We start from the raw sequence: 25,714 nt of genomic DNA, 5'->3' as shown, positions 1-25,714 counted from the left end.
GAAGGCTGGCAACTTCATCTGGTTCAGCTAATGTATTTAAGGGGTTCATTAATTTTTAGGGTAGTTTCAGGCAGAAGAATAAACTGTTCCTGTAAAATGCCTCTGTCTTCTTCCTCCTGAAACCATGTGGCAGCCATGTCCCTGTTCTGCGCCTCTAGTGAACCGAGAAATATGGTGTCCAAGCCCAGTACTCTCGCAAGTGCACCCTAACCAGGGAGGAGGAGAATCCTGACGGCACTGCTCACGTCCACACGTACGCTCATGGATTCTGGAGATGCGTATTACTTGCAGGTAGCTCATTACACTTCAGCGACCCTGACATCAGAATACAGCGTTAGGGATCGACCTGCAGAGACGAGATGAAATGCCTGCACAAACAGACTTCTGAAATCTCCCTTCAGTTCAGGGGAAAATATTTTTCATTCCTTTTATGGCCACAACCAGCTTGAATAGAGTGAGAAGACAGACGTATTACCTACCGGATAAATGTTCCCTTTTACAAGATAGCATTTTTCTGGCTTCAGCAGCAGATAATCTCCCCGGAATGGTACAATTCGAGGATCAGGATTGCAGCCACTTAACTCGGAAATGCGGTCTGAGTAAAGCCCCGCACATGTCACAACATACTGACTCCGAACTTCCTCTCCCTGGTGCAAAACAGAAGTGTGATTTGTAGAAAGCAGAGAGGAGCAGAATGCACCAAGAAGGGGGCAAGAGATGACAGGAAAGAAAATGAAGGTAGAGAAACAGGTTTCTCTTCTAAAAGAGGATATTCAACATGGGTATGTATCAGCAAAAAAATAGTTCTCCAGTATTTATAGTTTAGAGACAACAATGGCTGACCTTGGGCACTGTGGCACAGTGGGTTAAGCCACTGCTTGTATTGCCCATATGAACAATGGTTCCAGTTCTGGCTGCTCTGCTTCTAATCCAGCTCCCTGCTTTTGCGCCTGGGAGAGCAGCAGAGGATGGCTCAAGTCCTTGGGCCCCTGCCACCCATGTGGAAGACCTGATGGAATTCCAGGCTCCTGCCTTCTGCCTGGTCTAGCCCCAGCCAATGTGATCATTTCAGGAGTGAACCAGCAGATGAAGATAATCTCTCTCTCTCCCCCTTCCTTCCTCCCTCCCTCTCTGGATAACTCTGCCTTTCTAAATAAACAAATAAATCTTTTTAAAAAATAATGGTTGAGGGGCTGGTGCTGTGGCATAGCCACACCTGCAGTGCCGGCATCCCATGTGGGCTACGGTTTGAGTCCTGGCTGCTCCACTTCCAGTTCAACTCTCTGCTATGGCCTGGGAAAGCAGTGGAAAGCAGTGAAAGATGGCCCAAGTGCTTGGACCCCTGCACCCACGTGGGAAAAGACCCGGAAGAAGCTCCACACTCCTGGCTTCAGATTGGCCCAGCTCTGGCCACTGTGGCCATCTGGGTAGTGAACCAGGGGAAGACCTCTCTCTCTCTCTCTCTCTGCTTTTCAAATAAAAAAAATAAATCTTTTAAAAAAATGTTTGACCCTTGCAAGGATAATTAACAAACAACCCACGTGGGACAGGTATTTGGTGTAGCAGTTAAGACAACACTTAGAACACCAGCTTCCCTTATTGGAGTACCTAGGTTTGAGTCCCAGTTCCACTCTTGATTCCAGCTTCCTGCCAATGTGCACTCCGGGAGGCAGCAGGTGATGGCTCAGGTAGTTGAGTCCCTGCCATATGGGAGACCTGGATTGAGTTTCTGGCTTCCAGCTTCAGGAAGCCTGGCTAGCCTAGCTATTATAGACTTTTAGGAAGTGAACTAGTGGATGGAACTTCTCTATCTGTCTCTGTCTCTCTGCCTTTCAAATAAATAAGTAAACATGCTATGCTTGCATGCACACACAAACCTGTTTTACAGTAGAGAGCTTCATCATTTGTTGCATGAAGAAGCAAATGTCATTTAGATGGCCGCCACCAATTTGGCATCCTTTGTGCTTTGGACAGCATCTCCTGTCCTGAGTAATTACCCTATTACTCTTGAGTTATTTCACACTAGTCAATCCTGCTCAGTACCAACTGCAACCAGGCCCCCAAGCTATCTTTTATTTCTGATCAATATTTACTTTGCAAGCTGAGGTTACTTTAGCAGCTTCATCCATTCAATTCGCACCTAATAAGAGCACACACTACTGTCAGGGTTTGTTTTAGTGGTCAGGAGACTATTAATCTTAGGCCATTGTAATTTCCCACACATTTTTTTTTTAAAGTTGAATAACCTAGTCAAGTTTATTATTATCCTGATTTAAAAAAAAAAATTCACAAATAGAATGTGACTTTCCAAAGAAATCTATCCAATGTCTGTGATCACAACTAGATTTTATCCTAATCGATAAAAAATGGTTAGACAAGCACGTAGTATCAAGAGTCTTCAACACAGTGGATTCCATTTTGTTAAGAACAAAAAAATAGAAAATAAGTAGTATTTAGTTTTCTTAGCTCTCCATAGTATATGTTATATAAAATTAAAGTTTTGCTTCCAAAAATATGTTTCCATGTGGTTGGGTGGTGTCCAGGGCCAGAAACACCAAAGACAGGAGATGTTTAACCACAGAAGTGTCATTTTTCATAAAAACTAAAAAATATCCTTCAAGGTCTAAAGTCTTCTGCTAGGCATTTTAGTGCTACAAAGTCATTTTTAAATTAAATGTGGAATAAAAGCTACAAAAAGTATCCCACACATTTCTATGGCTATTAAGGGCACATTTTTAGCTTCACTCTACCAGGTTTAGATAATTTCATCACTATTCACCACCATAATTTAATTCCCATCTCTCTACTTATAAACAACCAATAATTCCTTGTTCCTGGTAACTTCTTGTTCTTAGATTGTTTACTTCCTTTTTTAAAGATTTCTTTCTTTATTTGAAAGGCAGAGTTATGAAGAGGAAGAGGGATGGGGAGAGAAAGAGAGAGATCTTCTACCCACTGGTTTACTCCCTAAATGGCTGCAATGGCTGGGACTGGGTCAGGTCAAAGTTAGGATCCAGGAGCTGCATTCAGGTCTCCCACAAGGGTACAAAGGCTCAAGCACTTGGGCCATCCTCTGTTGTTTTCCCAGGCCATTAGCAGGGAACTAGATCAGAAGTGGAGCAGTCAGGACTTGAACCAGCACCCATGTGGGATGCTGGAGATGCAGGTGGTAGCTTAAGACACTGTGCCACAATGCCGGCCACCGGATTGTCTTTTTTTTTTTTTTTTTAAGATTTAATTTATTTATTTGACAGGTAGAGTTACAGTGAGAGAGAGACAGAGAGAAAGGTCTTCCCTCTGTTGGTTCACTCCCCAAATGGCTGCAATGGCCGGAGCTGCACCAATCCGATCCAGAAGCCAGGTGCCTCTTCCCGTTCTCCCATGTGGGTACAGGGGCCCAAGCACTTGGGCCATCTTCTACTGCTATCCCAGGCCACAGCAGAGAGCTGGACTGGAAAAGGAGCAACTGGGACTAGAACCAGCGCCCATATGGGATGCTGGCGTTGCAGGTGGAGGATTAACCTAGTGCGCCACAGCGCTGGTCCCCCGATTATCTTCTAAGCCAACCTATTTCTGAAGCCTTGGAATTCTCACCTCACCACAACACTCTCTTTCCAGCCCTCACTGATTCAGCCTTGTTCTGCTGTGCTGTATTTTCAACTCTAAATGCATTTGATTTTTGCTCTTGCCAGAAAGTGAAGCTCCTTTTCAGGGGTTACTACAAGTCGCATTTTTCAGAAAACCAGATGAAACTTCTTTACAGTGAATTAAAATGAAAATTAGCTAGACTAAGCCATATAGTTTTAAGACCCTTTAAGTCAAAAGGGCTGTGTCAGCAACAACAAACACTGCCCTGTTCTAATATCGTTCTAGTGCATCCAGAGTTTTATACTAAAAGCACAAGACATATTTTTATGTGATTTAAATGCACTGTTCCTACTTAAAAGGTCAGTAGTCCTTTTTGTTCTCAGAACACAAGATGTGGTAGAAAGGCCTACCATAAATGTAAAGATATGAGCTGAATTTGCAGAGCGGCACTAGCATGCAATAGCCTAATTACTCTCTTTTTTAAAAGTTTTCAAGAAAGAAATTAAAACCAGCACAAGTGTCTGAAATAATTTTGTGTCATACATAAAACAATAATTAAATCCAGCAACATATGAATTTCACTTTCAAATGGAAAGTTAGATAAACATTGAATAATCAATCATAAATTTATTTATCTGAAAGGCAGAGAACAAAGAGAGAGAAAGAGAGAGAGAGAGAGAGAGAGAGAGAGAGAGACATACAGATCTCATATCTGCTGGTTTACTCCCCAAATGCCCGCAACAGCTGAGGTTGGACTAAGATGAAGCCAGGAGCTGAGAACTCAACCTGTGTCTCCCGTGTTGGTGGCAGGGACTCAACTACTTTGAGGCATCACCTACTGCCTTCCAGGGTATGTTTTCACAGGAAGCTGGAATTGGGAGCAGAGTCAGGACTCAAATCCAGATATTCTGACACGGGATGCAGGAGCTCCAAGCAGTGTTTCAACTGATAGGACAAACACCATCCCTAATCCTAAATTTCTTCTTAAACAGTGCATCTCTTTTGTTCTTTAATGAGTGAAAAAGATGTTTTTCCCATATTCAATGTACAAATGTGCAACTTCTCCCCTAAAAGTTAATTTTTAAAAATTCCTTTCTTTCCATTCATATAAAAGCACAGATGGTCAACTTGGTAAGTGAACCCAAAATTCTGAATTTGAACCCCAAAATTATACTATAAAGAAAATAACAAAATTGTCTAAACAAAATGACAAAAGCATAAACAACTACAATAACTGGGCGAAATAAATATCCACTGGTATCTCACTGGTCCTGTTATACATTCCATCACATGACATAGCATACTCTAGTGAAAATGTCCTGCACATGGGGGCAGGCACAAAAACAGCCTGCTATTCTTTCTTTGAATTGAAACTCTGGTTGCTCTGCCACTTAGATCACATGACCCAGCAGGTCTGATGACAACTGAAGTGTCTGTGGCAGGTGGCAAAGTCTCCAGGGCTGCTGGCAGGCTTCTACAGGTCAATCACAGCACAGAACTTGAAAGTGTCGGAGGAAACGTGAAACCAGCCTCAGCAGCATCTTCCTTTTGAGAAAGTGATTCTGTTTCTGAACGCACATCTGACCGCAGATCACCAAGCCACCATTTGAATGACCCATTATATTAACTTGGTCACTGTCTGACTCATCAAACCACAAAACTGGGTAAGTACAGCAATATTCTGTCATCAGGAAGAAGGACAAATATATTAGGGTTATACAGGTCCTCTGCAGGCACAACACTGCAGGGGCAAGTGGTTCAAATTCCTATAAGCCCTACTCCCGCTAAATTGCCTCTTTCTCCTGTACCTGATTCTGGCCCTATGACCAGTTGACCAAGGAAGACAAAATATAGGGCCAGTCTGCCTTTGGGTCTACACAACATTCGCAAAGCACTTTGACAGTGTAAGGCTGTGGCACTGGAGCCCTACTTTGGAGCGGCCCTGAAAAAGTGTGGTGAAGCGCAATCTCTGCAGTGGGCAGAACTTTGAACATAACACCCGGTTATCTATCTTCCCTAGAAGTAGAGAGGACCAGAGTATGGATCTACACCAGAAGTATGGATCTATGCCAGAAGTATGGATCTACACCAGAAGTATGGATCTACGCCAGAAGTATGGATCTGTACTTCTTCATGTTCAGTAACTAATGGATTACCTAGATAGTCAGGAAAAGGAGCTGTGGAAAAAAGATCTGTGAACATAGCACTCCGAACAGCACAGATGTAAAGATATTTGGGTACCATAGGAATGCTTATGGAAGAGTAATCTTGACTGTGCCAGATTACAACAATCAGCAGACCTGCTCTTTCCCCAGGGAGCCCTGTCCTTACTGATGGCTTTATAAACTGCACAGTTAGTGGGAAGAATAGTCTCTTCAATAAATAGTGCCTGGAAAGCTGGATATTTACATGTAATTGAATGAAATTGGAACTTGACCTTAAACTACTTACAAAAATTGACTTGAAAGACTTAAATCTAAGACCTAAAACTATAAAACTCCTAGAAGAAAACATAGGGGAGAAGCTTGACATTGGTCTTAACCATGACTTCTTGGACAGGACATCAAAAGCACAAGCAACAAAAGCAAAATGAAACAAATTGGACTATATTGAACTAAAATGTTCCTGAACAACAAAGGAAACAATTGACAGGGTAAAAAGGCAACCTAAATAATGGGAGAAAATATTTGCAAGCTATATATCTGGTAAGAGGTTAATATCCAAAATATATAAAGAACTCATACAACTAATTGGCAAAAACAAAACAAAACTTAAATGATCTGATTTTAAAATGGGCAGAGGATTGGAATAGATTTTTTTTCAAAGACATCCAAATAGCCAATAGGTAAGGGAAAAGGTGTTCACATAATTAATCATCAATGAGGTGCAAATCAAAACCACAACGAGAAAGCATCTCGCGCCTCTTAGAATGGCTAAGATCAAAGACAAATGATAACAAGCACTGGTGACGACGTAGGATGCACTGCTGGCAGGAATGTGAACTGGTACAGCCATCAGTGAGAAACAGAAAATTAAAAATAGAACTACCATATGATCTAACAATCCCACTTCTGGGTATCTATCCCCACAAATCATAATCAGTATCTCAAAGAGATAGCTGGTCTCCTAGGTTCAATGCAGCACTATTCACAAAAGCCAAGAGATGAAAACAATCTAAGTGTCCAACAACATGAATAAAGAAAATGTGGTATATGTACACAATGTAATATTACTCAACTATAGAAAAAGAAGGAAATTCTGCCATTTGTGAGAAAACAGATGAACTTGGAAGATGTCACGCTAAGTATAAATAAGCCAGACAGTGACAGACAAACACTGTATGGTCTTACTTTATATGTGAAATATAAAGAAAGCTGAATCCATAAAAATAGAGAGTAGGATAGTGGTTGCTAGGAACTAAGAGAATGGGGTGGCAGAAATGGGAGAGATACAGCTCAAAGGATACAGGTGTTCAGCTATATTCTGATTAAGTCCTGGGCATCTAACATATAACAATGGTGACTACAGTTAATAACATTGTATTGTATACTTGAATTTGCTAAGAGAGCACCCACCAAAAAAGCTCCTAACTATGAAGTGATGGATATGTGAACTAACCTGATCATTGTATGGTAATCATTTCACAGTATATTCATGTATCCAACTATGACATTATACTTGTACATCTTAAATATGTAGAACTTTGTCAATTATTACTCCATAAAGCTGGAAAGAAATAGTTACAGCAGCAAAGACGGAGAGAAGATGCATGAGCTGAGCAATGGACTCACTCACCAAGGCTGGATCTGTCCACAGCCACTGAGAGCTCGATCTGCAGACAGCAGAGAACAGCACAGCCATAGGCACATCCCCAAGACCACTTCCAGCACAGAAAAGCAGGAGCACTTAGTTCTCACTGGAATGGACAATCGATTTGCCTTTCTTGCCCACAAAGCTTGTGCAAAAACTACCACCTGTAAACTCACAGGATGCTTTCCTTACCATCCCAGTATCTTACACAGAAGCGTTACTTCTCTTACTTCTCATTAATGAACTTATTTTGCAGCAAATGAAGAGAAGAAATAAAGCACACGCTTACAGAATTTCCTGATGACCATTTCCCCTATCATCCTGTAGTCACTGGGTGACAGAAAGTAGAATGGGTTTTTGAAGGCTGAATAACAACACTAGCTAGCTGGCAACACCTTGAAAGGTTGGGCAATGTCCTCCAAGGATGCTATCTGTGCTATAAATCAATGAATGTATCTACATTATATATAATGCATATAATTATACATAATATTGTTTCTCCCATAGCCAGGAATCACATGACTGGAAATTAAGAGGTAAGAATGGGAGTAGCTCCTCACTATTACCCCAGGGACACATGAGTAAGGTTTTTGCTTTCACTCCCTATACCTTGGTGCTCTGATGATGTGTAGGTCTTAGTTCCCAATGGGAAAACACTTTCATTGGAGAATCAGCAATGGTTCCATTAAACTGGAAGTTGATACTGGCATACTTGGCCACTCCAGGCTTCTTAGGCCAGTGAATCAAAAGGCAGAGGGAATTGCTGGGTTGAATGGGAAATTTGTCCTGGCTCTTAAGGGGAAACACAGTTGCTACTACACAGAGAGCTTGAGATGATAAAGGAGTACTTCTGGAATACACTCCAGGGGCAGCTCTATTCTATGTACTGTTTTAAGAGTTACCAGGAATTACCACAACCTTAAATAGGCAGGACAGCTAATGGCACACATACTTCAGGAATGAAAATCTGGGTTACTCTACCAGACTGGGAACCATGACCAGCTGAGATACTTGCCAAACGGAAGGAAAACAAGGAATGGGTAGTGGAAGAAGGAAATTATCTATCAGCTGTGACCTTATGACTAATTACAGAATATTGTAGTTATGAGGATCTTTTATTTACTTTGAAGTAAAATGTCTCTGTCTATAGATTATTCCATTCTTTCTGTGTCCCACTGTTAAGGACTGAATTGTGTTCCCTCAAATCCACACACTGAAGCCTGACTTCCTAAAATGAGTTGGAGACATGACTGTTAGGGAGGTAACTAAGGCTACAGGAGGTCATAAGGGAGGCCCCTAATCTAATGGGACTGGGGTCCTCACACACAGAGGAAAAGACACTCAAGATCACTCTGCATACGCACAGAGAAGAGGACGTGGGAGGACTTGGTAAGAAGACGGCCATTTACAAGCCAGTTAGAGAGGCCCCGGCAGAAAGCAACCTGACAGCACCCTGACCTTGACTTCCAGCATACGGGACTGGGGGAAAAGAAGGAAAGAGAGATTTCTGTTGTTCAGGTCACTCAGTTTTGGTGGTATTCTGTATGGCAGCTTGGGAAGAGTAGGACAGCCCTCCCTGCCATCCCCCCATTATCAGACAGAGGGTTTCTCCCCCTCAATACCACTGGCATTTGGGGCTGGACACATCTGGGTTTTAGAGGTCTGTTTCCCACACTGAAGGATGTTGAGCAGCAACCTTGGCCTTTACCCACCAGATGCTAGAACACTGTTGCTCTCCCTCTCCCTCTCCCTCTCCCCCTCTATCTCCCCAAGCTGTGTCAAGCAAAAATGTCTCCTGGGGAGCAAAATCGCCTCCAGGTGAGAACTACTAATCTAACACAAGATGCATAAACAGAGGCTAACCTTGTACTGCAGTACTGAAGTTCCAGGATCTCACAGGAGTACGGCTCAGCTAGAAAAGAATGCACACCACCCAAAGATGGATAGAGTGAACTTCCCTGAGGGCCAGTTACACCCTGTTGGGTGGAAGCACAGTTTTACTACTGTCTTTATTCTGAAGCTAACTGTGGCAGTGAAGCGTGCATATGAATGCCTGGGTAACAAGGGGTGGGTCTGTACTGTGTCAGCTGGGTTAAGCTGGGTTGCTTGACAGAACTCCCTCCTCTGTATAGTTCCATCTTGAAGTACACCGAGTCAGGCACTGCCTAAGATGTGGCAGGCAGAAGGAAAGCAGTGGTCACTATTGTTTAAAGGTCATCCCCATCCAATGTGGTCTAATGTAGAAACAGGCTGACACCCACTGCCACGGCCCAGTGAACCCCAGATCTCTTTCCAACTGTGTTTTCCAACTACTGATCCTCAAGAACTGCCCCAGTTTGCTGCCTGGGTGCAGACCCAGAGGCAAGAGCACCCTCAGAGCTCTGAGAGGGTTCCCTTTTGCAGCCCATCAACCCCCACCCCCAGCAGCTGGACACGTGGAGGTACCGTCTGGGATGCAGAGTCCCATCTGGATCTCTGCTTACCCAGATCCTTTCACAACTGCATGAGGCCTGATTCCCACCAGGAATCCTAGAATACTCAGGAATGACTCTGCTTCCGGAACTGGACCCTGACGCTGCCATAGACAAGGCAATCCACGCTTCTCTGTCATTCTGTGATTCTTGTTTGACACTGTGTGAGAAAGAAGAAAAGCAGCTCATCTCCCTCTGCACAACCTGCACACCCCCTCAAAGTTTTCTCGTTAGTAAGTAAGTTAACCCAGACCGGGAAGCAGAGCAATAAAATACCTCTCAGTTTTGCCTTAAGAGTAACCATTCCAAGTGTTTATTATCCTTTTGTGTGTGTGCCATTTTATGAAGACATTCCAAAGCCAAAACTCTTCTTAGAATAAAAGTTATTAAATATCTCTAAAAGAATTTCTCTTGGGGTTACTGTTACATTAGACCAATTTCATTCAATGGCTTAAAATACAGCACCGTGTGAGGTGGGCTTTTGGAACAATGGTTAAGACATCTCTTGGGATGACTGAAACCCGTATCAGAAAGCCTGGGGTTGAGTCTCAGCTCTGTTTTCAGTTCCAGCTTCTGGCTAATGTGCACCTTGGAAGAGAGCAGCTGATGGCCCAGGTACTTGTGTTCCTACCACCCATGTAGGAGACCTAGACTAAGTTCAAGGCTCCTGGCTTCAGCCTAGCCTAGCCTAGCCCAGCCCTGGCTGTTACAGGCATTTGGGGAGTGAATTAGGAACAGTGTGTCTGTGCCTGTCTCTCTTTTTTTAAATAAATAAATATATATATATTTTAAAGACAACACTTTGGATTAATTCAACTTTTTACTAAAGGGAAAGGGAAAAAACAGAAAGTAGTTTGGCTTAAGGAATTTTACCTTTGTATTCTTTATAACAATTGGATATTTCATCCCTGAAAAAAAAAGAATTTGTAAAAGACTTATTTTTAGCAAAAGAAGATCAATATTATTGGAAATATTATATTAGTAACAAATGTAAATGAATTTCTTCTATCATAACCACACTTGCAACCTACTTTTCATTCTGAAGTGTTTTACCAAGTAATAAGACTAAACTAGTCCACATTTGACAGTCTTGAAAATTCTGGCATGTTTTTTAGCTCATTCTATTTTAATTTGTTTAATCTGTGCTTATAAACCGTTCCCCATCTGAGCTCCAACACAGTGCCAACTTTTCCTTGAATGACAGTCCTAGAAATCATGCTATACAATGGATCATGATAAATCAGTAGGTATTTTCCCACAAGCTACAGCTATTACAGAAGAAGTTGTGTTGTCCAAGTGTTGCTGACCTGATTCCTTGCAGGTTCTCTGTTGCTGAGAGAAGCAAGGTTATCACCACCCAAACACTTCCAATATTAAACCAACTGTCTATCAGATTAATTTCTACTCGGATACATGGGATCTCAGTCTTTTAGTGTATATGAACAGCAAATAAGATTACATCTACCTCTACTGTAAATTAGATTCATTATGCTGCCTACAGACAACAGCCTTAATTACTTCAAATTGGTTCATCTTCTTAAAATTTACAAGGCCGAGGAGAATGGCCTCGATCGTCTTTAAAACCTGCCAAGGAAGAAAGAACATGGCACTACTTTTTTTTCTCCTTCAGATTTCCCAGTAGCAAATAGAAGCCTTTCAAATCTTTCATCTGATTTAAAAAAAATATTCACACCCTCAAAACAAAATAAACTCTAAGTGCTGTGTAAAACAGGAGTGGGGGTGTTCAGAATGGCTGAATCGTGTTATGAACACGGGATGTCTTTCTGAAACATGGGTGTGCCCAAGAATCATCCAAAGTTTTATTCCAGGACCAGTGCTGTGACACAGCAGGCTCAGCTGACCTGGGATACCAGCATTCCTTATTGGAGCTCCAGCTCAAGTCCTGGCTGCTCCACTTCTGATCCAGCTCCCTACTAATACACCTGGGAAAGCAGCAGACGATGGCCCAAGCACTTAGAGCCCTGCCACCCACGAGACCCAGATGGAGTTCTAGGCTCCTGGCATAAGCCTGGCACAGCTCTACTTATTGCAGTCATTTGGGGAGTGAACCAGTGGATGGTAGATCTCTTTCTGTCTATCTGTCTGTCTCTGTCACTCTGTCTTTCATATAAATAATATAAAAAAAATAAATAGAATAAAATAAACATTTTTAAAAAGGTTTATTATTCCTAGGCCTTCTCCCTCCTTCCTTCTCTCTGTAACTCTTTCAAATAAATAAAAAATCTTTTTAAAAAAAGACATACCCAGACTCTATAAATGAATAATCTAAAACTCATGTATAGTTTATTTTTTAGACTAAATTTTGAATGTGAAATTGGCCTTTTCTAATTCTTTTTTTTTTTTTTTTTACAGGCAGAGTGGACAGTGAGAGAGAGAGACAGAGAGAAAGGGCTTCCTTTGTCGCTGGTTTCACCCTCCAATGGCCACCGCGGTCGGCGCGCCGCAGCCGGCGCACCGCGCTGATCCGATGGCAGGAGCCAGGTGCTTATCCTGGTCTCCCATGCGGGTGCAGGGCCCAAGCACTTGGGCCATCCTCCACTGCACTCCCTGGCCACAGCAGAGAGCTGGCCTGGAAGAGGGGCAACCGGGACAGAATCCGGCGCCCCAACCGGGACTAGAACCCGGTGTGCCAGTGCCACAAGGCGGAGGATTAGCCTAGTGAGCCGCGGCGCCGGCCGGCCTTTTCTAATTCTGAAGAGAAATACAAGAGCATAATTTTATAGACTATACACTGACTACATTTTGGTGATCATTGGTAATAACACAATTTCCTGTTGCCTTATATTGTACGAGTACATCAATTCTCCCAATTTCTCCTAAGTTCTCCCCAGACAGTAAGTTTGGTTTGATTCAAGAAGTATTGGTGATATCAAAATTTCATTTTGAACAAGCAATTCTGACTCTAACCTGCAGGGCAAGGAAGTGTTTGGGGACCTTTGAGGAGCCCTGGCTGTCCAACATCTAACCGCACACTATCCCTTGTGCGCCTGCCTCTGAGACCTACTCCAGCCTAGCTCCTGGTGACCCTTCCATTAGCACCAATCCAGAAAAAGCGACCCCAAGGTTTTTAAAAAGTCACTACAAGTATTCAGTAGAAAAGATAAGAATGGCTTACCATCTTTACTTCTTGAAGGGCTTTCTTTAGCCATTTCAATATCATTTACTTCAAAATTGGTTAAGATAGAACCACCCGCTTGTTGGAAATCCTGGGCAAAGGACAAAGCAACCTGCCGATAGTCCACAATGCCAGTGTATGGACAATCTACAGCCATTAGACCCTGGAACAGAATTACAACAAAGTCAGGACAAGAATCCATGAGGTTTGCTCAAAATTCCATTTTTGGCTGAATCCTTTTGTTTATTTTGATAGATAACATACATTCTCTACGCCTGGGAAAAATCTGATACTGTTTAAGAAAAAAATAACACAAAAGTTAGCTCTTTAAGTGTCTAAATGTGACACTGGGCATATATATAATGTGAGTGACAGATACGAGAAATGATACTGCCCACTCCAGAAAATTCCTACCAAAGACCAGTTTTTCCTTTAGAGAAGCAACTTCAGTAAGGTGATCTCTCTTTTTAAAATTTGTATTTATTGCTTTAAATTGTATTTTAAAGGCAGGGAAACAGAGACAGAGAGAGGTCATTCATTTGCTGGTTCACTCCCCCAAATGCCTATACCAGCTGGGGTTGGATCAGTCTGAAGCCAGGAACCTCAAACAAAATCCAGATCTCCCGCAGGGGTGGCACAGAGCCAGGTACTTCAGTCACCACCTGCTGTGTCCCAGGTGCACATAAACAAGAAGCTGGGTTTGGAAGTGGAGCCAGACTGGAACCCAGGCACTCTGATATGGGATGTGGAAGCACTTCTTGGTGTCACACTGAGTGTTTTCAGTCCTAGTCTTCCCTCTCCATATCTGATTCTGATCAGAATCATAACTGATTCCGAGTTGAATTCTACTTAACCAAGCAATTAGGTTTTAAATAAGCTCTACTGAGATTTTCCCAGCAGCATACCAAATACTTATGGGGGTGGGGGGAACTCAGGTAAGTTGTTCTAGCTATCCTCAATGTTTGCAGAGCAATGCTGTAACCTGCTTTTGCTTCTGCCATTTTAGACATGTCCAGGGGCTGCTGCTATGGTGCAGTGGGTTAAAACCCTGGCCTGCAGCACCAGCATCCCATATGGACACCGGTTCGAGTCCCAGCTGCTTCACTTCTGATCCAGCTCCCTGCTAATGCACATGGGAAAGTAGCAGAGGATAGCCCGAGTGCTTGGGTCCCTGCACCCATGTGGGAGATCCAGAAGAAGCTCCTGGCTCTTGGCTGTGGATCGGCGAAGTTCCGGCCTTTGCATTCATCTGGGGAGTGAACCAGAGTACTGAAGACCTCTTTCTCTCTCTATCTCTACCTCTCTCTCTCTATCTCTCTCTGTAACTCTTTCAAATAAATAAAGTAAATCTTTTTTAAAAAAAAGACATACCCAGACTCTATGATGAATAATCTAAAAACTCATGTTTAGTTTTTTAGACTAAATTTTGAATGTGAAATTGGCCTTTTCTAATTCTGAAGAGAAATACAAGAGCATAATTTTATAGACTATACGCTGACTACATTTTGGTGATCGTTGGTAATAACACAATTTCCTGCTGCCTTACATTGTACGAGTACATCAATTCTCCCAAACAAGTTTTCCTAAGCAGACCACTCACATATAGAGGCTGGTGCAACGGTAACCTCTGCCATCCTCTCACCCGGCCGGCACAGCACTGTCGCTGTTGCAGTTTTAGAACAAGATCTCTTATACTATTATTTTAAATATTTCATCACCCTGCCCCTCCCCGAACAACCTGCTTAGCCCTTAAAAGCTTTTTTTTTAAGTGAAAAGATTTTTTTGTTTGTCTGTTTCTAAAGATTTATTTATCTTTTTGAAAGGCAGAGTTACAGAGAAGCAGAGGTACTTAACACTTGTGTGGGAGACCCAGAAGTAGCTCCTGGTTCCTGGCTTCGGATTGGCCCAACTCCAGCAGTTGTGGCCATTTGGGGAATGACCCAGCAGATGGAAGATTCTCTCTCTCTCTCGAGAAACAGAGAGGTCTCTCCCCTCTCTGGAACTCTGCCTTTCAAATAAATAAATATGAATCTTTAAAAAAAAAAAAAGCTTTGACTTTGCCACTCATGCTGACCAAAGTCTCCAGGTGGCCACTCACACTACGGGTAAAGGCTCACAAAATACCCAGTTGTCTCTTCAAAGACTGGGAGAAACACTGGCAAAAACTTCATCAATTTCCTGACAGTCCTGTTTGCAGAATATGAGAGCAGTTGTTAAGGATGGGCAATCATCCCTTCTGTTTTAATACAGGTGATACATGTAACACTTCATATTAGACTTGGTCACTGTCCCAGTACTCCGTAAGTTTAGTAGCTGTAACTCAACTTTGGCCCATAAACAGTATTCTGGCTACAATAACCGTGGAAGCTAGCTCAGGATAATACTAAGTCCAAGTTGAGTTCACAAAAACTTCCTTACCCAGCATGAGACTGTGTGACTAGTATGGTAACAGTGGGACAGACTGCACTTCATTCTAGATCAGTAGTTTTTTGGAATCCCAAATACCCTTCTTGGTCATCTTGTGCCTGCATGGCCCAGGACAATGCCTGACACACAGGAGACTCCTGCTTACGGAGGGAAGGGACTCGAGGGTCTGTTTTGAAACATGCTCGATCTCCCTCTCCAGGCCCTCCCTCCTTTTCCTAGGCTTGGCTTTGCTCTTCCTCATGAGGTGCTGGCATGCCCCACCTAGACCTGTGTGGTGGGGAAAGGTGGACAGAGTCCCCTGGGCCAGGGCTGCCTACAGGACAGAGCCAGCCAAATCAGGAGGGGGCTGGGGGACACAGCGCTGGGGCTGTCAGCCAGGAGCTGGGTGTGCACCGTCCAGGTCAGCAGGTCAGTCAGAGCTTGAAATCTGAGGCTATGGCACATTAGGCGGCTGGAAAAGAACCAGGCAAGTTGGCCAGGGAAAGCTGGGAGGAGACTGAGCCAGGAGGCGGGACCAGATAAGTTGTAAGAAAAGGCCAAGGTCAGAGGGAGCAGTTAAGCTCTGATGGAGCTGATAAGAGTTATCCTCCAAGGTCAAAGTTTACTGAGGCGGTTTAATGTCTTCTAGTATCCTCCCACGGCAGAATGCAGTGTTCTTAAAGGGGCCTGTGAAGAGAAGCCCCTCAGAGCTGTGCAATGAAACAACTTCTTTGAGAGGGCCTGGCAGAATCAGAAGCCACGGGAGCTGCACCCACCATCCCTGCAGTGGTGCTGAGGCTGGGGGAGAAGGGAGGGATCCCTGCAACGCGCTGGTGTGAAATATCCGACTGTACTGCCCACCAGCTCTAGGCTCAGCTAAGCGCGTGTGAGCACTCGCGATGACAAGCTGGTACCACGTAAAGCACCTCGCTTCGTGGAGGCCTCCCAGGATACACCCTGTGCTAAGTTACTCACTCAGCCTGCCAGGGAGGGGTGGTCTCTGAGGTTTGTTTGTTTGTTTGTTTTGGCAGCATATTCCTTTTTATTTTTTTAAGGTTTTTATTTAATGAATACAAATTTCATATGTACAGCTTTCAGGAATATAGTGTTTCCGGCCGGCGCCGCGGCTCACTAGGCTAATCTTCTGCCTGCGGTGACGGCACCCTGGGTTCTACTCCTGGCTAGGGTGCTAGATTCTGTCCCTGGTTGCTCCTCTTCCAGTCCAGCTCTCTGCTGTGGGCCGGGAAGGCAGTGGAGGATGGCCCATAGTGCTTGGGCCCTGCACCTGCATGGGAGACCAGGAGGAAGCACCTGGATCTTGGCTTCGGATCGGCGCAGTGCCGGCCACAGCGGCCATTTGGGGGATGAACCAACGGAAGGAAGACCTTTCTCTCTGTCTCTCTCTAACTCTGCCTGTCAAAAAAAAAAAAAAAAAGGAATATAGTGTTTCTTCCCCCCATTCCTGCCCATTCTCTCTTTTTAAATTCTATCTGTTCTTATTACCAGACATTTGGCCTTATTTATTTGATCCCTTTGACACTTAATTCTATCTATATGATCAGTAACATACTTAATATAATCACTTTAACATGTAAGATGGCATTAATACCTGGCAACTTAATGGAATTTGGAATCCTATGGCAAATTTTTAGCTTTACCCTAGGTGTAAGTCCGTGGGAATGTGTGCCAAACTGTACATCTCCTCCCTCTCTTATTCCCACTCTTATTTTTTACAGGGATCAATTCTTAATTAGACTTGAACACCTAAGAATAATTCTGTATTAAGTAAAGAGTTCAACCAATGGTATTAAGTAGAAAAAGAAAAATACTAAAAGTATAAAATAGTAAGCTGTTCCTCCACAGTCAGGACAAGTGCTGATCAAGTCATTGCTTCTCATAGTGTCAGTTTCACTTCTACAGGTTTCCTTTTAGGTGCTCAGTTAGGTGTCAGAGATCAAGGAGAACATATATTTGTCCCTTTGGGACTGGCTTATTTAACTCAGTATGTTTTCCAGATTTCTCCATTTTGCTGCAAATGACTGGACTTCATTTTTTTTTAACCACTGTGTGGTATTCCATAGAGCACTGTAGGAGACAAAGTCCCAAGTTTGCCAAAATACCTCTCCTTCTTTTAAAATTATGGTTTCAGATAAAATACAACTTCCTTTGGGCTGACAGCCATATCTCATTCAGTGCCTAACTGTAGTGTCGGGGCCCAGGGTAAACAAGAACATTTTGGTTGAATTGAACAGGAAAAAAAAAAATCAATCTTGAATCAGCTCCAGGGCAGGATGGTCCTTAGGAGCTGTGTGACCTTGGGAAAGGAACAACCAGCTTTGCCACTTGTGGGAAACAAGAACACACGCATATAAGTGATCTTATCTGTACACACGTGCCTCATCTACCTCATTCCAAGCAGTCATGACAATCACTCGGCAGGTGTGGAGAACACCATCAGTCTCCTCCTCAACCTTTATAACAGGTGGGAAGTTCCTTTTTTATGTTTTTAAAGATTTTATTTATTTATTTGAGAGGCAGAGTTACAGACAGCGAGAGGGGGAGACAGAGAGAGAGGTCTTCTTTCCATTGGTTCACTCCTCAGATGGCTGCAACAGCCAGAGCTGCGCCGATCTGAAGCCAGGAGCCAGGTGCTTCCTCCTGGTCTCCCATGCGGGTGCAGGGGCCCAAAGACTTGGGTCATCTTCTACTGCTTTCCCAGGCCACAGCAGAGAGCTGGATCAGAAGAGGGGCAGCGGGACTAGAACCTCCACCCATAATGGGATGCTGGAGCCGCAAGCAGAGGATTTAACCTACTGCGCCACGGCACCAGCCCCCTGTTTTGTTTTTAACAGTTAAGCATCATTCAAAGAATCATTGGCTCCTATTCCTATTTTTTCATCTTTAGAGCCCTTCACGGGGACAAATGATTGACAATAATTGATGAAATGGTCCAAATTCCCCAAATTTCAGTGTCTGGGAAACCAGGAACCCTATTTTTCAAACTCTACAATCAAATTATTTTTACATCATGATCAAATCTACAATGAGGTCAGCAGCTCACTATCTCACTCATTTTTTATTTTTCTTTCTGATAGTAATCTTAAAATACGAAAGAGTTTTTCATTAGGAAATAAAAATGCACGGCAGAGGGCGGGCACTTGGTAAAGCTAGTTTAGTGGCTGCTTATGGCTCCTGCATTCCATACCAGAGTATCTGGATTAAGACCAGATTCTTGGGGCCAGCACTGTGCAGTAGTGGGCTAAGCCTCTGCCTGTGGTCCCAGCTGCTCCACTTCCAATCCAGCTCTCTGCTGTGGCCTGGAAAAGCAGTGGAATATGGCCCAAGCCCTTGGGCCCCTGCACCCTCATGGAGACCTGGAAGAAGCTCCTGGCTCCTGGCTTCAGATCAGCTCAGCTTTGGCAGTTGCAGCCATCTGGGGAGTGAACCAGCAGATGGAAGACCTCTCTCTCTCTCTCTCTCTCTCTCTCTGCCTCTGCCTCTCTGTAACTCTGCCTTTCAAATAAATAATAAAATAAATAAATCTTAAAAAAAAAAAAAAAACAAACCACAGCTTCTTGGCTTCTGATCCAGCTTCTTGCTAATTTGTAACCTTGGAGGAAGCAGATGATGGCTCAAATACTTGGGTTCCTGCAACCCACATGGGAGACCCTGACTGAGTTCCTGATCTCCTGGCTTTAGCCTCACCCAGCCCCAGCAGGCATTTGGGGAATGAATCAGCAGATAAAAGATCTCTGTCATTAAATAAAATGAAAATAAATAAAAATTTTTAAATAAATGTGTGCCAAAAATTGACGTCTTTCTAAAAAAACATCATTTATTTATTTGAAAGGCAGAATGAAAGAGAGAAAGACAGATAGACATAGGGAGAGATCTTTCCTCCATTGGTTCATTTCCAAAATGCCTACAATAGCTGAGGCTGAGCCAGGGCTAAAGCCAAGAGCCAAGAACTCCATCTAGGTCTTCCATGTGGGCGGCAGGAACCCAAGTACTTGGGCCATTATCTGCTGCCTCCCAAGCTCATTAGCAGCAAGCTGCTTTGGAAGGGGAACCTAGACTCAATCCTGGGCACTCTTATATGGGATGTGGGCATTCCAAGTGGCAGCTTAACCTGCAGCCTCACAACACCCATTCCAACATAACTTTTTAAAAAATATTTATCTGAGGGGCCGGCGCTGTGGCGTAGCAAGTAAAGCCATGGCCTGCAGTGCTGGCATCCCATATGGGTGCCAGTTCGAGTCCCAGCTGCTCCACTTGCACCTGAGTTCCTGCACCTGTGTGGGAGACCTGGAGGAAGTTCCTGGCTCCTGGCTTCAGATTGGCACAGCTCTGGCCGTTGCAGTCATCTGGGAAGTGAAGTAGATGGAAGACCTCTCTGTCTCTCTCTCTCTCTCTCTCTGCCTCTGCCTCTCTGTAACTCTGACTTTCAAATAAATAAATAAATCTTTACAAAAAATTATTTGAAAGGTAGAGTTACAGAGAGAGGTAGAGACAGGAGAAAGAGCACGAGAGAGAGCTAGATCTTCCATCCATTGGTTCACTCCCCAAATGATCTCAATGGCCAGGGCTAGTCCAGGCCGATGCCAGGAGGCCCGGAGCCTCTTCCAGGTCTCCCATGTGTGAGTACTTGGGCCATCCTCTGCTGCCCTCCCAGGCATATTAGCATGGGGCTGGATTGGAAGTGGAGTAGCCACCAGTATCAAACCAGTATCCATATGGAATGATGGTATCATAGGCAGTGGCTTAACCCACTAAGCCATAAGGCTGGCCCCTCCAACATGATTTTTGAAGGAGGTTATAAACTGATTTATTTCCCAGGATAATACTTGATGGGAACATATCAGGGAGATTCTAACACCCTCATCTCACAATGAAATTCATGAAATTACATAAAGCTATGAAATAGCAACACATTTAGTGCACTTTCAGGAAGCTTTTTTTTTTTTTTTTTTTTTTTTTTTTTTTTTTTTTGACAGGCAGAGTGGACAGTGAGAGAGAGAGACAGAGAGAAAGGTCTTCCTTTGCCGTTGGTTCACCCTCCAATGGCTGCCGCGGCCGGCGCACCACGCTGATCCGATGGCAGGAGCCAGGTACTTCTTCTGGTCTCCCATGGGGTGCAGGGCCCAAGGACTTGGGCCATCCTCCACTGCACTCCCGGGCCACAGCAGAGAGCTGGCCTGGAAGAGGGGCAACCGGGACAGAATCCGGTGCCCCGACCGGGACTAGAACCCGGTGTGCCGGCGCCGCAAGGCAGAAGATTAGCCTAGTGAGCCGCGGCGCCGGCCATGGAAGCACTTAAGGATAAAATTTATCAGAGGCCATTGTTTGGGATGGAGTGCCTCCACGAGGCCCCAAAAGACCAAACCAAAATAGAGTTACTCATGCCAAAGACCCATGTCACCAAACCAGAACTTAGTTGATTATCTCACCTTCCAAGAAATCAGGAGAAAGGGGCAGTAATCAAAACTCCCAATAGGCAAGTTTAGCCAGCATGATAAGGAAGACCTCTCTGTTTTAAGCTTAAAAGAAAAATAACTGTGGAACGATGAATCTGCTGTTTGTTCCCTGTTTCTGCTTTCCTTAGCCCTTTTCTGCCTAGACAGCCAAGTTTCTCTGCTCACCTCAGAAAAGACTCTTTTCTAATATTTGGATGAGACATCCTTCCATTCATGAATTTTTTTTTTTTTTTTTTGACAGGCAGAGTGGACAGTGAGAGAGAGAGACAGAGAGAAAGGTCTTCCTTTGCCGTTGGTTCACCCTCCAATGGCCGCCGCGGCTGGCGTGCTGCGGCCGGCGCACCGCGCTGATTCGATGGCAGGAGCCAGGAGCCAGGTGCTTTTCCTGGTCTCCCATGGGGTGCAGGGCCCAAGCACCTGGGCCATCCTCCACTGCACTCCCTGGCCACAGCAGAGGGCTGGCCTGGAAGAGGGGCCACCAGGACAGAATCCGGCGCCCCGACCGGGACTAGAACCCGGTGTGCCGGCGCCGCTAGGCGGAGGATTAGCCTAGTGAGCCGCGGCACCGGCCCCATTCATGAATTATTAATACAAGGCGATTAGATCTTTAAACTAAATTTATTACGATTTTGTCTTTGGCCACACTCAGCCGTTTTGTAAAGCACTGTATAGACAAGAGATAGGAAATGAGTTTCATATCAAATTTTTAAAAAGATTTATTTATTTATTTGAAAGGCAAAATTATAGAGAGATAATCTTCCATTTGGTGGATCACTCCCCAAATGGCCTCAATGGCTGGAGTTGGGCTGGTCCAAAGCCAGGAGCAAGGAGCTTCCTCCAGGTCTCCCACGTGGCTGGCAGGGGCCCAGGCACTTGGGCCACTCTCCGTTGCTTTCCCAGGCCATAGCAGAGATCTGGATCAGTAATGGAGCAGCAGGAACTTGAACAAGTGCCCATATGGGAGGCCAGCATCACAGTCGGTAGCTTTACCCACTATGCTACAATGCTAGCCCCAATCTCAATTTTTAAAAATAAACTTAACTTTTTAGAGAAGGTTTAAGACTGCAGCAAAGCTGAGCAAAAAGTACAGAGACTTCCCCTTGAAGAATGGCCTCAGCCTACACAACCAGCTCTTCTATGGAGCATCCCTGGTTTTGCAACATATTAGGGACTTTCTCCAGTGTTTTTATTTATTTGTTTGTTTTTAAAGGAGGAGTACTTCAGGTTTATGTTTGGGCCTGGGAGACCTGATGGCTCTTTAAAAAAAAATTATTCATTTATTTTTTATTTACTTGAGATGCAGACAGAAAGAAATCTCCCAACTGTTGGCTCACTCTTCAAATGCCCACAATAGCCAGGGCTGCACCACCCCAGGCTGAAGTCAGGCTCAAGAGCTTCATTTAAGTCTCCCACATGGGTACAGGGACCCAACCACGTGGACCATCCTCCATGGCTTTCCCCAGGCCATTAGCAGAGAGGTAGATGGGAAGTGGAGCAGCCTGGACATGAACTGGCATCCAAATAGGATACTGGCATCACAGGCAGTGGTATTACCCACTAAGCTACAACACCATCCTCTCCATGTTTTTTAAATAGCCTGTTTTGCTCTAAAAAGGAACTGATATGAATTATAGAAAAATAATGAATTATAAGTAAAGTAGGGGCAGCCATTGTGGTGTAGCAGGTTAAGCTGTCCCTTGGGATGCCCGTGTTCCATGCTGGATACTGGGTTCAATTCCCAGCACCTTTGCTTCCAAGCCACCTTCCTCCTAATGTATCTTGAGAGGCAGTAAATAATGACTCAAGTGCTTGGACCCCTACCACCTATGGGGGAGACCCAGATGGAGTTCCTGGCCCCTGGCTTCGACCTTACCCAGCCCTGGCTGTTGTGAGCATTTGGGGAGTGAACCAGTGGGTGGACGATCGCTCTCCATCTCTGTTTCTCTCTCTTCTTCCGTCACTCTGCCTTTGAAGTAGATGAAAATAAATAAACACTTTTTTAAAAAAGTGAAGTAAAAGAGGCTAGGCATTCAGCCTGGTGGCTAAGATGCTCAGCATCCTATATTGGGGTACGGGGGATCAGTACTTGGCTCTGGCCTGAGGAGGCAGCAAGTGATGATTCAAGTATTTGGGTTCCTGCCACCATCTGGGACATCTGCACTGAGTTCTCTGCTCCCAGCTTCCAGCTGCTCAGTTTCAGCCAGTGCAGTCATTTGAGAAGTGAACCAGCAGATGGGAGCACTCTGTCTGTCCCTCTCTGCCCCTCCGATAAATAATTTTTTAAAAAAAGTAAAACAGGGGCCGGCACTGTGGCGTAGCAGATAAAGTCATTGCCTGCAGTGCTGGCATTTCATATGGGCATTTCATATGGATCATGTCCTGGCAGCTCCACTTCTGATCCAGCTCTCTGCTATTGCCTGGGAAAGCAATGGAAGATGGCCCGAGTCCTTGGGCCCCTGCACCCGTGTGGGAGACCCGGAAGAAGCTTCTGGCTACTGGCTTTGGATCGGCCTAGCTCCAGCGGTTGCGGCCACCTAGGGAGTGAACCAGCAGATGGAAGATCTCTGCCCTCCCCTCCCCACTCTCTGTAACTCTTGCCTTTCAAATAAATAAATAAATAAATCTTTTTAAAAAAAGGTAAAACATCAGGAAAGGAGGAAATAGAAACCAAGGGGAAAGAATATACATAAGTAAACATCCCTAACATCTTAACAGATTTTACAGAAAAATATCCAAATATGTAAACCCATGTGAACTTAATTGTTCACATAAGCATACAATAATATCTACCACTTCTACAAGTAGCATTTTATTTAATTCTCAGAAGAACTTCCATTTTACAAATGAGGGGTCTAATGTTTAGAAATAGCATAACCTGGGGCCAGTGTGTGGTACAGAGGGTTAAGCCACTACTTGCAAAGATGACATTCCATATTAGAGTGCCAGTGCCAATCCTGGCTGCTCTTTTCCAATCCCACTTCCTGCTAATGAACCTGGGAAGGGAACAGAAAATGGCCCAAGGACTTGGACCCTTGCTACCCATGCAGGATATCAGGATGTAGTTCCTGGTTCTGGCCTGACCCACACTTGGTTGTTATGGCCATTTGGGAAGTAACTTCTCTCTCTCTTTCTCTCTCTCTCTCTCTCTTCCCCCTCCACCCCGTGTGTGCGTGTGCGTGTGTGTGTGTGCATATGTGTGTGTGTGTGTTTCTCCTCCTCTCATTCTGCAATTCAAGTTAATAAATAACTCTTAACAAAAAAGATAAATCAGAACCCAAGAAGCAGATGTGAGACTTGAATTTATGTCTGGAGAGATGAAGAAGAAATGTCTTCATGTTCTCCAGACTATATCCCATAAACAGTGTTTCTCTAATCTTTTAATAAGCATCGCCTCGCAGGGAGTTCAAGGTGACACTCTCTTAAACAGATACTACAGTCTAGGTAATATATGTTCTCAGTAATAAGGTGGAAGCCATTCACCGAGTATCAGTGGAACTGAGGGCTGGACTGATAGTCTCCAAACGCTTACCAAGTGAAAGTTGACAGGCAGAGTGACTATTAAATTATTATTCATGTTGTCTCATGAATAAAGATGAGATTTCCCCCAAGCGTGTTTCAAGCAAGCTACTCTACTAACCACACTTCACACTCAGGCCAGCCTTATCTTTCCAAAAGGCAGATCAGGCACTGCAGCTACCTTCCTCAGACAAGCTAAAGCAGCTCCCCATGCCTGCTGGATAAACTTCAGAGTCATCAGCATGAATTTTGGGACCTGAGTATGGGCCTGACCCTGCCTTTTGCAGCCTCGCCTCTTGGCTCTCTCTACACACCTGATGCTCCAACCACATCATCACTCAGAGTTTTGTAAATATGCCTACTTCTTGCTTTTGCTAATGCTGGCACAGGAAAAGGAGCAAGCAGGTGACCAGAGCTTGTGGCAGTGCCTTATTGTGTCTGACAATGTCACTGCTTCTACAGTGGAATCACTTAACTGACTTCTCATGACTTCTACCTCCTGCAAACGCAGGTTCAGCTTCCATGCACAGGATTCAAGTGAAAATATTCCTTTGAACACATGCATGAGGCTGCAGAATCACTTACCCTGCAATATGGCTCCTTCTTCTTTATATCTTCCTGCTGGATCAGCCTCAGGCCCTGGACACCATTCTGCAGGCCTCTCTCATACAGGGCCTGAAGTCTGGGAATTTCTTCTTGTTCAACGGCTACTATAAGCTTAAAAAGAAAAATGGTAGAGAACATGGGTAGAGTTGAATGTATCATCAGCTGCAACAGACACAGCCAACAGAAGATAATAAATTATTGTATGAGGTTTTCAAAAGTTCATGGAAAATGTGCATTATGAAAAATTATGCACAGATTTCAAAAAATTGTGTATTAAGGAATTTATCTTTTAATTCTAATTTCCATGAACTTTCAAAATAATGATGATTGACTGATTGAGAGGCACAGTGACAGAGACAGAACTCTTCCACCTGTTGTTTCACTTCCCAAATGGTAGCAAAGGCTGGACCTCAGCCAGGCCTAAGCTGGGGGTGTGGAACTCCACCTGGGTCTCCCACATGGGTGGCAGGGGCTCAAACAATTGGGCCATCATCTGCTACCTTCGCAGGTGCATTAGCAGGGGGCTGGAAAGGAAGTGGAGCAGCCAGGACTGGAACTGGTGTTCCAATATGGGAAACCAGCGTTGTGTTGCAGGTGGCTGCTTAACCCACTGTGCCACATGCCAGCCACTTCCCATGAACTTTTTAAAGTACCCTCATCTGATTCAAACACTGTTGATTAAAATTGTTTTTCTTTAGTGTCTACTT

The 25,714-nt window shown here is 44.2% G+C and overlaps 1 protein-coding gene across 7 annotated transcripts in view; it reads right to left on the bottom strand.

Moving 5' to 3' along the window:
* Positions 1-25,714, bottom strand: part of L2HGDH (L-2-hydroxyglutarate dehydrogenase) — a 56,162-nt gene that overhangs the window by 15,628 nt on the left and 14,820 nt on the right. For 4 of the 7 annotated variants that reach the window (XM_002718232.6, XM_070053677.2, XM_089309730.1 and 1 more), the window contains 4 exons: positions 24,987-25,118; positions 13,006-13,168; positions 10,743-10,777; positions 480-647 (listed from right to left, as the gene is read on the bottom strand). In XM_002718232.6, coding sequence (XP_002718278.3) covers positions 480-647; positions 10,743-10,777; positions 13,006-13,168; positions 24,987-25,118 — 498 coding nt within the window. Of the gene's footprint in view, positions 1-479; positions 648-10,742; positions 10,778-13,005; positions 13,169-15,916; positions 16,825-24,986; positions 25,119-25,714 lie in introns of those variants that run through there. The other 3 variants (XR_016217865.1, XM_070053676.2, XM_089309731.1) reach the window with 2 other exon arrangements.

The sequence above is a fragment of the Oryctolagus cuniculus genome, chromosome 12 (genome assembly GCF_051225735.1).
Source record: "Oryctolagus cuniculus isolate XC-2025 breed Fujian yellow rabbit chromosome 12, ASM5122573v1, whole genome shotgun sequence".
Lineage (NCBI taxonomy): Eukaryota > Metazoa > Chordata > Mammalia > Lagomorpha > Leporidae > Oryctolagus > Oryctolagus cuniculus.
Note: the sequence above shows the minus strand (reverse complement) of the source record. Positions and strands in the feature narration are given on the sequence as shown.